This window comes from Protopterus annectens, chromosome 2.part0 (assembly GCF_019279795.1).
Source record: "Protopterus annectens isolate FY-2018-M chromosome 2.part0, PAN1.0, whole genome shotgun sequence".
In the NCBI taxonomy this organism is placed as follows: Eukaryota; Metazoa; Chordata; order Ceratodontiformes; family Protopteridae; genus Protopterus; species Protopterus annectens.
This window is the reverse complement of record NC_056728.1, coordinates 1,238,770,536-1,238,783,579: the sequence shown is the minus strand read 5'-3', so window position 1 is coordinate 1,238,783,579 and position 13,044 is coordinate 1,238,770,536. Positions and strand designations below refer to the sequence as shown.

Sequence of the window (13,044 nt, the reverse complement as noted above, 5' to 3'; positions counted from 1 at the left end):
GGTATTCTGCTATTTGATGAAATAGATGCATATTGCTGGTCAGTGCCTTATGGGTGCTGAGGAAATATATGTGCTCACCGGCGTGTGCTGACGTGGCATCCAGGAACTGGTGGAGTACCCTGGATGCTGCTGCCTGTGAGATCCCCATGATATCCCCAGTTGGCCTTTGGAAGGTACCCATGGCTAGAATTCTTAACCCTACACATACCTTGGTATCCACTGGCATGGGTTTCCCTCTGTTGGTTCTGTGTATGAGGCATGGCCCGCACAGCTCAACAATTTGCTGTAGGATGTCCCTGTCCACCCTATAGTGCTCCACTATCTCCAGCTCATGTAGCCCCTGGTAGGTTACCCTGGGTCTGTACACTCTTTTCCTCACTGTGGGTTGGTCATCAGCATTCTCATCCTCACCACCCTCAGCCTCTTCCACATATTGATGTATGAGAGCGACAGTAGCCCCTATCATTTTGTTAATTTTGTCAGGTAAAATGTCCCCATCTGTGTACACCGGTGGTATAGAGTTTGTGGGAAACCAGAGTGAAAGGTGTTTGCATAGTTTATAGTAGTGTGCTGGACTGGGCTGCTGCTTGTGTAATTGGCTGATTCTGATACATATCACCTGCCAGCTATGCTAGTTCTCCTTGATTCCTTGATTGCCTTTCTACTACTGTTTTCCCTTCCCATTACCTTCCTGTTTAAGCCCCGAGGCACGGCACACATACCCAGTGCTCAGATGTGAACAGAGCTGCTATTTCCATTTTTTTTTTTTTTTTAAACCCTGTGCACAGCACCCACACCCATTTAGGCAATGTAAACACTGCTGGGCAGCCTCAGACACACCCCCTTCCTTAGCTGTGCTTAGCTAATGGCATACATGGGCCACAGAGCTCCAATAAGCATGCATGACACTCCCCCTTATGAGGTCATCTAGCTGTTATGCTTGTACCATGGTGTTGCTGCACCTACATGGTTGTGTGCAAGCTAACACTGAGGGGAAATCTGTGATTCAGTATCAATCTCCTCATTTGCATAAAACTGACTGTTAATGCATGGTTACAAAACTGAGACTCAGCCTTCCCCTTAGCAACCACTATTCCATGGTATTGTTGTCTTATGTATGCCATTGACTATTATGGCAGAATGCTGATTTGGGTTTAAAAGCTTATTTCCAAATTTTTTCCTTATTTTCGGGCTGATCCCGTTTGCACACCACTGCCCTATGCTTAAATGGCCAGAATTGGCAAAAAATAAAATAATTTTGCAACTATTTCCCATGCCAATGGCCCTATATTTGGCCATTGGCATGCCTACTACATTGAATACATGCTTTCTTTCGAGCTGTCATGCCTCCGTTTTGTAATTTGCAGAAATGTATTCGGTTAGCAAGCCCGTGCACATCCCGGGAGCTCATTCCTGGATCACTTGTCAGCCATATTGCATGCTGCAGCTCTTGCACTATTCCTGCACATTGTGCAGAGCTTGTTGAATCCCAGAGAGTGTGTTTAATCCAACTTCACTCATAACAAGAAGCTACAATCTCTGAGTACTAGTTTTTTTGCTTCCTAAGTGTGATTAATAACATTTTTTTCTTAGTCAGTGCAAGCTTCCTCATGAATGTAATTCTCCCACTGCCAGTGGGTCTCTGTGCATGTATGGCCTAGCAGTACTTCCATCTCATTGTACAGCGGCATTTCCATGTCGTGATGGCAAATTATTTCATTATTCAGTCACCACTCAACAGGCAAAGTGATTTATTTATCTAATTGTTATTATCAAGTCAAATCAAAGTAAATTACAAGCTTCATACTGTAGCCTACTAAAACACTTCTCTTCACTAGTGTTGCTCATACATTACTCAAGCTTTCCAGAGCATTTATAGAGCACTATGGACCAGACATCATTGGCCTCACAGAAATCTAGCTGAAACATTATACTAGAAATAAATAAATCAGTAGCATAGATTATCCTATCTTCCATCACAATTAAAAGAGCATGCAGTGTGGCAATACAACAAAACAGTTATCTGAACTGTTGTTCTTTACAACAGAAACAATACTTAAAACTTGAAAACACAGATAGTATTCTAATTAAAGTCTCAATGGGGAAATATATATATATATATATATATATATATATATATATATATATATATATATATATATATATATATATATAATTTGAACTATTAAGAATCTAAAACTGCACAACTTTCGATACATCAGCCTGGTCAGTTGAAAACATCAACTTAAAAGTGGTGTGTGTAGGTTATGTTAATATAAATTAGATTTTCCTTACAAAGTCAGTTGACTCCATAAAACTCCATGGTTTTCCTCAACTGGTACTGACCAGGATTTATAAGCATGAAGAGAAAGCATTTTGAACTGTATACATACAGCCAGTCTTTATAATCTGTATGTGGTCAGTATACCTGATCATTCTGTTAGTGTCTATCATGTTATTCATTCAGTTTAGTGGCACAAAAAATCTGCACCTTTACATAGGATTTGCCATGTGTGAATATGGAATCCCTAGGGATAAATACCAATGAATCATAAATATTAAAGGGCAGTTTATAAACTCTAGATGATGCAGTGAACTCCTTTATCAACATTGTCACTTACACCCTACACAGTGTGCTGCCCTTAAAGACTTTTAAACTGTCACAACCCCGAAAGAAAGAATGACTCCAAGCACTTTATGATAGAAATGGACAGAATATGCACGATGTTTAGCTGACAAGAAACCTGGGCTGACTTCTACATTTATTAACAGCTTAGAAAAAAAGGTTAAGAGTCTACAAAGGAGAGAAAAAAAGGTTATTTTAATCATGAAAAGTAAAACTGTTGTTTGCAGAAAATATTTTGAGACACAGTTAACAAGGTACTAAATGTTGATAACAGCTCTATTCCTCTCCTTTCCATGTTGTCATTGATCTACTTGTTATGGATCATACCACCACAAAGCCACTAGTAAATAATCAAACCATCTTCACCTCTTTTTAGCTGAAGTATATTCAGCATTAAAAAATGTCTATCAAAAAAGAAAGGTCATAGATTTCTTGGGACAGGTAGCCTTTAATTGAAATTCATAAAAATGGCCTTCTTTTCCACAGTCATCCAGTCTGTACCATAAAATTAAACATTCATAAAGACTATGCCTCCATTCAATAGAAAGTTGCTTATACCATTCTTCTACAGAAAGGGGGTTGTATCATTTGAAATCAGAACTTTTGACCCATCATCATCTCCAGCTTCATGGGCAAAGTCCACGCTGCATCTTACACCAGCAGCTTGCTATCTTATTTGAATAATCTAATACCCTTAACTATTCCTAGGATGGTTTTAGGAAGGTAATCATGGTTAGCACCAAGTTGCTAACTGATCTGACTATATAAGGGGTTAACTAAGCAATAGTCTGGTTGTGTCATGATTATTTTTAGATTACTCAAAAGTATTTGACACCACTGGCCATATAAAAGTGATCAATGGACTATTTGCTCTAGGAATTCGTTACATCAATGTCATTTGGTTTAAAAGTTGTCTATGAACTATTCAAAGTTATATAAAGATGTATAGTATCTTTGGAGTGCAAGAACAACAAAGGAATTTCCCAGAGCTCTAGTCTTGAGTCACTGCTTTATACCCTTATGTAAATTCCTTACCTAGGAGCTACAGTGATCTCATGAGTGTATATTATACAGATGAGACAGCTATACAATACTATACACAACCCAAAGGCAGTCTTCAGCTAAAAGGAGCTCCATGGTGATGTTCTAGTACTGGAGAATTGGCTATGGGCCTCCCACTTAGGCAATAAATGTAAAAGAAGGAGACTGCACATCATTTTCCAGCTACTTGCATTTGACAGTTGGTGCAGAGCACTAAATCTGTGAGCTGTAATTCATGTGGTACAGGGTTTGATTCCTCAGACCTCATTTGCCTGCTGTGTGACCTTGAGTAAATCAATTAATGAGGCATTGTTCCCCGGATACCCCTGAAAAGGGTCTGTATGTTTCCATGGGCCTATTTGGTTAAAAAATAGTTATTATTATTATTATTATTATTACTAATTCCTAAATATTCATTCACAATCTTTTAAGTAAGACTAGTACTGGTGAGCTCATTCTATGCTTATCGAATGCTAAATAATTAGATGTTCTTCTGGATGAAATCCATTCTGTGGAGGAGAACATTTCCAAAATTACTAAAAAAGGCAACCAGTTCTTAATACTCTCCACTAAACTAAAAACTTCTTCAATCCTCTCCTCAGTGTCTGGGGTAATAAACTTGCTTCCATTCTCCAGACTATTCTATAGCCATTGCCTCTGTATCCCCAATGCATCTAGTTCATTGCCAAACTAGATTTGTATTTAACAGGTCTGATAAACTTCCATGGAATTTAGCACTAACTCATCACTTACTCTCTAGGATATTAATCTTTTAAGAAAAAGATTGATTACATTTTGCAAGGTTACAGATATAAATCATATACCCCAAATTTTCCCTACAATGTAACCAATTAATAGAACTCAGTGTTCCCTGGATAATCTTCAAATCAGTTAGCCATTCTGTTATAATGTGGGCAAAAATTCCAACTCCTACTATGACCTTTCTCTTTAAGAGTGCAATTATTTTAAGTGAGTCAACACATACATTTTGCATTTAAGTAAAGTCCCTGTGTAGCAGAAGAAAGAGAAAATGACAATTGTTAATACTCACAGCTTGCCTTACAAGTTCTGAGAGAAAATGTCTTATGAGATGTAGAGCCATAACTTTAGTGTAAAATACCTAATGTTTTTAGTATGGTACTGTACTATTATTGTTTGAGTCAACATTCCCACCTAAGATTCAGTTCTGGCCTTTATGAGTTGCCACACCCTTTATAAACCTTTATTAATGTGATTTTGTAATTGTGTCTGTTGTTTGACTTGTATTGCTTTTTTGTATCAGTAACAGCTTTATTGTAGTTACTCACTGTAAAACCAAACAGTACACATATACATTGAAATATTGTCTAACATTCCAAAAGGATACAATACATTGCTACATTACAGAAACATTAATGACTAACATAAATATTGTTAGGGATAATTATTAAGAAGTACAATACAGAAAAACAATACAACAGGCAAATAGCAGAAGTCAAAACCTTCTGATGGCTGAAGTTTAAAAATGAAGGCACTCAATTATTCCTGCATCTTGACCACATTTACCATACTTTATGAGCATTTCCTAAGATTATGAGTCTTACTGTATTAAGGTGTCAGCAATATAGCATTTTGGAGTAGGCAAATCTAGATCACAATGGATACCTTTTATCACGTAGTCTACTAAGGTAAATATTCCATTCATTAATAGTGAGCAGAATATCTAGCATTACATTCCATTTATTATGTCCATACTGGATTCTGTAGAGTCATCCATCAGTTGGATATAAAAAAATAAGCTATCAGATAACCTTGGATGTGAAGATGAGGTTACAGGATCCCATTGATTCTATACCTGGTTCTATTCCTAAACACAGTATCTGACATACAAGTCACACTTGTATGTCAAAGTAAGAGTTGAAATTTTTTGGTTGCTTCATAAAAAAATGGCTAACTGATCTGTGGAGTCTGAAGGGTACACTGAGTTCTATAAATTTATGACAGTGCAGGTATAATTATGGAAGTAAGATTTAGATATCCAACCTTGCAGACTGTAATCAAGTGTTTTTCTTAAAAGATGAGTATTTGCAGAGTAAGTAGATCAATGATGAGTTATTGCTGAATAACATGGGAGTCTATCAGACCTGTTAATTATTAATCTAGTTTTGACAATAAACTAATAGCACTGGGAATACAGAGGCAACAGCCATAGAATCTGTTAGTGGCCAATGAGGGATATATGCATTTTATATCTCCCCATTTTGCCATGGCTTGCAGAGGCCCATCCAAAATATCAGAAAGATCATGTATCCTAACCTCATCCCAATTGTTATATTAAATCCTATTTGTATTCACTGACAACAGAGGATGTTTCCAGATAAAAGCGAATGGGATTAGACAAGAATGTCACATTTTGGGCAAAGTAGTTAAAATGGTGTCAGACTATCGACTTAAAGTCACCCACAGCCTGGCCATAGACTTTGAAAGGGGGAATTGGTTGGGAAGGTAGTAGTGTCTACAGTCTAAGAAATACCTCAGATATGTGCCATGGGGGCTTCCTTGATTTCATTTCCCACATGTAATTTATTCTTTTCACAGCCTTACCACACTTCAACAAATGAGGAAGTCCAAACCCCTTAAATGGTTTGGAATAAATATTTTTCTGGCTGAATTTTGGTTGCTTCAAGTCCCATCCCAGATAAAGTCAGCATAACAACCATCCATTGAGCCTTATTAATATAGGTTCATGGGTTCATAGATAAGTAATATATGCTAGCTGCCCTTGTGGGGCATTTTAAGCTTAGGCAATTTCCCTTTTTGTGCTTGAAATAACCTACCCATTTGTTTCTAGATTGGCCTTACCCATCCCTTGGTCAATAATTATATATTAACCTTAATAAGAATACCTGGGATCATACCACTGATATTTGGAGGGGACCCATGCATGGAATAAAGCATTTAGAATCTGCCTCTGTCCATTAGTATTACAAGGGGCAGTCCTGGTATACATTTTCTGTTTCCCATTCTTAGATCTAATTTGCACTTATATGGACAAGAATGAACTTTGTTTTATGTGGCTGGGGAGTCTGTCCCAGAGCAGCAGTATCCTCTGTGAGATATACATGTCCATTTAAACTGTTCTGGTGCTGTTGCAGAAGAGATTTAGATCTCTATACCAAATATTTCTGAAACCATTTGACCAATCAAATGCTTTATTAGTAGGATACTACTATAGTGACAAGGTATTAAGTCAGTCCATGTAGGACATGTTGTTTAAGTCTTTTATCCTTTAAGTAAGGTATCTTTATGGACATTCCAGTTGTATGCATCTGGACAGATAAATGATAAAGTATTGGCCTAATCTGAGCTGAGTAAAGGGGGACAGTGACATCCCTAGATCTAGGCACACTCCCTTTATTTATAAGCTGTGCAATATAGAAGGACCTCCTTATGACAATAGGCACATGCGGGTCAAAAGTTAGGTCACTGTCCACATAAGTTCCCAAATACTGAATCAGGTCAGCCCTTAGGGGTGTATTGTTAACGTAGCATTTCCCTGGAGTAAATGCCTTGCCAAAAGATACAGTAATGCATTTTTGGCATTAAGTTTCAGTCCATGATTTGGCACCAGTTATCTGCAAATTTAGTCAGCCAGAGCCCTATGGTATTGAATTTTCCTCCAGAAAGGTAGCTGCAAAACAGGAGAGCAGCCTGGGGATCTGCACTGGTGACTGGTCTATTTTTCAAAAAATAGTTAGAAAAGTTTGTATACAGCAGGTGTTGAAAGATTAACAGCATCTTAGGGAGAAAAAAGTCTTAGTTGCTTGGATGTGATCTAGGAAATGCATTGTTTTCTTCTTTCATCTAAATATCGTGTTTCTCAAGGTCTCCATCAAAGGCTTCATATTCAGATCAACCAATTTAATTATATCCATGAACATAGCAATAGTCATATAAGAGGCTTTATTCACAGCAGAAATAGTATTAAAAGAGGGTAATCCTATGTGGTTGGAACTCAAAGATAAAAACTGAATGAACATGGTTTTCAAGCTAGTCACTTGTGATAGAAGAAATTGACTCTAGTTTATCTGTAACAGTCATGGCAATGTGGAGGGAGAAATTCTGCTGTATATCATTAGAGCACTTGAGCCTTGAGAAGGAGGGGCATTTACTATAATGACATACTCATTAGGGAGAATGTCATTCATTTCTAAGGTTTGATATATACCACTCCATCTAAATCCCACATACTGGTGATAAATGATTTGTGAGACATCTTTACAGTTCCATAATAGTAGCTTAGGTCTTGTACTGTTTTATAGGGAGTTCACCTTTGTAGGGTTCGATTGAAACTCTGCCTCATTTCCATAGTCAGATTTAATACAAGTACTAAATAACAGTACATTGAGTTCTTTCTGTCTGTGCTAATACATGTCTTTTTGGAAAGCAAAAACACAGTACAGGAACATGTAAACGTGATATGTGTGCATGATGGAAAAATAAGAGGTTGCTCTATGCCTTAAACATATGTTTGCATATTCATTCAATCAGTCAACACAAGTTACATTTGGAATTTTCTCATGGAAACATTTTGCATAACATGCCTAGCAGTTTAATCCTGAAATTTTTAATAAGTGCTCAGCAAACAGATGAAGAGAATACACCGCCGGCAGCAAGGGTACTGCTTCAGAGCAATGTTTATGCTTAAGTTCTCAAATCAGAATACCAAGAATGCCAAATATGTGACAAAGCAAAAAAATCCAGGCAAGATTCTGTATAAGCTGTGTTTTGGACATACAATGATGTTCTCCTTGATAGAATTGTCCTTAATTTGGACTTTTGCCACTATAGCTTGAAAGCTCTTGCTAGAACAGAGTACACCTTGATGGCAACTATTGCAGTTTACTATAGTGTGAACAAAGAAAGTTTTATTTTAGTTCTATGTCAAGTCAAAACTAAATGTTCATTTCACAAAATCATTTTTCAGCAAAATCCATTCTGTGTAGACCAGTTCACTAAATGTGCAATCTGTTAAATTTTATTTATGTAGAAGACAAAGCCTTCCCCATCCACACTAAGGGGCTTTGTTACTGCATCCCATAAGTGATATAAGCAATTCTTTGTCTGCAAAACCTTAGGATAAGTTTAAAAAGTTTTTCAATTGACTGTTTGATGAGCTAGGCTCAAGCAAACTAGCTTTAATGGAATGTAATTCTGTGAGAAGCTGAATACCACCAAAACCAGTAAAAGCACAAGTTTACTTAAAGGATCTGTAGCATTTGAAAACATTCTGTATCTTTAGCATCCCTGTTTTTGTTTGAGATCTTAAATCTATTATTAAGAAACATTTTGAATTTGTTTGGATATACATTTTAATGTACTCTGATAGCATGAGCAAAAATGTATTATTTTCTTTAATCTGTTTAACTGTATACTATATATATATTTACTAAAAGTCTGCACATTAAATTGTAGAAATACAAAATAATATACTTTTAGAAAGCTAATTACGGATCCTTTATTTTCTTTAAGGTTTCCTGGAACAAGGCCTGTTGGTCAAAGATGTAAAGAGGTTGAGTGAAAAGTACAAGCATACACAACAGTTCCAGTTGGATGCTGTATCTATGATACCGACAGATATACTATACCTTTACTTTGGTTTAAATTATCCTGAACTAAGGCTAAATAAATTATTAAGAGTGTCGCGTATGTTTGAGTTCTTTCAACGAACAGAAACAAGAACTAATTATCCAAATATCTTCAGAATCTCCAACCTTGTCATGTATATTGTGATTATTATTCACTGGAATGCCTGTGTGTATTATTCTATATCCAAAGCAATTGGATTTGGTGAGGACACATGGGTTTATCCAAATATTTCTGATCCTGAATTTGCACGACTTGCAAGAAAATATGTATATAGCCTCTACTGGTCAACTCTAACCTTGACAACTATTGGAGAGACTCCTCCTCCTGTGCAAGACTCTGAATATTTCTTTGTTGTCGTTGATTTCCTGGTAGGAGTGTTGATATTTGCTACCATTGTTGGTAATGTAGGTTCTATGATTTCTAATATGAATGCTGCAAGGGCCGAATTCCAAGCAAGGATTGATGCTATTAAACAGTACATGCACTTTCGAAAAGTAAGTAAAGATTTAGAAAACCGGGTTATTAAGTGGTTTGACTATTTGTGGACTAACAAGAAAGCAGTAGATGAAAGAGAGGTCTTGAAGTATCTTCCTGATAAACTGAGAGCAGAAATTGCAATCAATGTCCACCTTGACACACTGAAGAAAGTTCGTATCTTCGCAGACTGTGAAGCCGGCCTTTTGATTGAGCTGGTTTTGAAGCTAAGGCCACAGGTTTATAGCCCAGGAGACTACATTTGCCGAAAAGGAGATATTGGAAGGGAGATGTACATCATCAAAGAGGGAAAGTTAGCTGTGGTTGCAGATGATGGTATCACACAATTTGTTGTACTCAGTGATGGTAGCTATTTTGGTGAGATTAGTATTTTGAACATCAAAGGTAGCAAAGCAGGAAACCGAAGAACTGCAAATATAAGAAGTATTGGATACTCTGACCTATTTTGTCTTTCCAAAGACGACCTCATGGAAGCTTTAACTGAGTACCCAGATGCAAAAGCATTACTGGAAGAGAAAGGAAGGCAAATTCTAATGAAAGATGGATTGCTAGACCTAGAGCTTGCTCAGTCTGGCGTTGATCCCAAAGACCTGGAGGAAAAAGTAATTAGAATGGAAGGAGCGATAGAAAACTTGCAGACAAAGTTTGCAAGGCTTTTAGCTGAATATGATGGGACACAACAGAAGCTGAAACAACGAGTAACAAAGATTGAAAGAAAATTAAAGCAAACAATTGAGGCTGAGTTTTCTGAGTTGACAGACCATGAAGAAAGGATGGAGGATGCAGGTCCTGTTGCAGAAGATTGATATTATTTTAATATTGCTCAAAAATAAATGCTCCAGGATGACTGCACATAAATAATATGTATTGCAAGAAGAACTCTCATTCTGAACAATTACTGTAAAAATGGCAATACTAATTGAACTTTGAGTCTAAATTTAAACTAAAATGATATAGAAATAATGGATTATGGAGACATATGTCACTGAACTGCATATGCTTAGCATCTGCTCAAAAACTAGAGCTACATATATCCAACAACTGTTCCAGTTCTATCAAACATACAAGCCTTTCAAATGAGTGTTTGGTATTTTTAAGATGTTTGTAAAGACCCTCACCATTATTCAACATCTAATGACGTATTAGCAGCTCTGTATATCATTTTGGAATGTTTGAGATATGGACTAAAATGTTGTCAAATAATTTTGTTATATATTAGTTTTAATTAATATAATTTTTTATTGAATACGTTGTCTAAACTGTGCTAAGACTGCTTCAGTGCATTCATCTACTGCATAGGAAGGTCTGCTTTCTTCTTTGATGCAGTCAAATTTTGAACCTTTTAAGGAAGCAACTATGTATGGGAAGCACATCTAGCTGAAATGACTTAAATCTGACTGAATTAATATTCTGGAGTAGTGACAATGATGCCACAGCCCTGGATAATGGGTAATAGTAAAGGATTTCCTAATAGTCTATAGAATTAGTGATCATCTTTACCACTAACAGTTAAGTCCAAAGCACAAGAAGTGACACACCACTGAAAATGTATATCAATAACTACTTTTGCCTGTTATTGCTAATAAACAGTGGCCCTCAACCCAATCAGTGATAGTAACTCTGTTTACAACAAGAGAATGTGGTGTGTTTACTTTTTCAAAAGAAACAGACAGACACACACACACACACACACGCACACACACACACACACACACACACACACACACACACACACACACACACACACACACACACACACACACATGGGCCCCATTCATAATATCAAATCACCACAATATCAAATCCGAATTCATCGAGATGACTTACATCAAACTCCTGGAACAATGAAAACCAACCTGGGGAAAAGAACCACTTGGCAAAGAGAATGTGTATTTATTATTAAAGTGGTAGGTAAGTGATTATTGACCTAAGCTATGACCATGACAGAGAAGAACCTACAAATAAAAAAGCCGTTTTTAGCCATTTAGTGACTAGCTGCCATGTTAAAGAATCACATCTTGACAAGTTCATACAGCTAACTAGCATGGAGTACTCTCCTATTACACATTTTAGACATTATCACATGGCAATGAATTGGAGTTGCTCCATCATCATAGATTCAAAGATATTCCAAGGCCACTGAGTCCTATAACCATTCACACCTTGCCAGTACACCACCAGACTTTGTCGTCGTTCTTCAGGAGAGCCATACCAGTCAATCCTGGAGTAAATTTATGGATACCTATCCAGTTATCTAGTTTATGTTTAAAGGAGGTAGTCAGTTGAACTACTTAACATCCAAGGAAACTTTATTCCACAGGTTTTCTCTTGGTGAAGTTTTAGGTCCCCAGTTCTAGTACTGGTGGAGATATTGATCTAGGGAGAAACAAAAGGTCTAGCACATTCAGGTCTTTAATGGTGTAGTAAGCAAGACAGAGATCTCCCCTCAGAAGTCTATAAGACATGAATAAAGGGAGAGAACTTCCAGTCTCTCTTGATAGTTCCGGGAGTTTAGGCTTATGATCTTTTTGCTTTGGAATCTTTGGAGTCTTTCAGATTAGTCGATATGTTTAGTGAGATGAATTCCAAAGGGAGTTTTGTACTTGATAATTAGCCTGATCAATGCTGAGCCTAAGTAAGTGATTACCTCATTACACCTTCAAAGGATTACCTAATATATCTTGTCACATGATGGTCAAAGGAGTGGGAGCTATTATCCCAAGTACCCATGTCCATGACATTTCCACTTTGTAGTGGTGGTGTAGTTGTTGTTGTTTACATAGTATGGCAAGTGGATGGGTTATTTTCCAAAAGTGATGCTATTGTACTATACTTTTTAACATTTTGTTTGAACCCAGTTTTAGAACACCAGGTGTTGACCTGGGAGAGTTCATTCTGGGGAGTTTGGGTATTATAGGGTAACTTAACAACAACCAATATTTTACATTCATCTGCAAACTTTGTTAGCCAAAGGTCTTGGATCCCTCTGCTTGGAGATGAGAAGTAAATACTAAAAATGAGAAGTCTAAGCACTGAGCACTGTGGGACACCACTGGTCACTTTCATTCTTTCTGTTGAGGTACCTGCAACTTGCACTGTGTGGCCTCTGTCTTTCAGCCTGTTTGCTATCCATCTTACCACATTTGGGTACATTTTTAAAGCATTTAGTTTTTGTATGATGTCAGCATGTGGAATGACATAAAAGGTCTTAGCCAGGTCAAGACACAATGAATGCACTGCATAGCCTCCCTCTA

General features: G+C 37.1%; 1 protein-coding gene across 1 annotated transcript in view; it reads left to right on the top strand.

The window, feature by feature from the left end:
- CNGA1 (cyclic nucleotide gated channel subunit alpha 1) overlaps window positions 1–10,596 on the top strand; it is a 216,669-nt gene extending 206,073 nt beyond the window's left edge. The window contains 1 exon segment of the mRNA XM_044060392.1: window positions 9,179–10,596. Within this exon segment, the coding sequence (XP_043916327.1) occupies window positions 9,179–10,596 (1,418 nt within the window).
- Window positions 10,597–13,044: the final 2,448 nt, after the last annotated feature.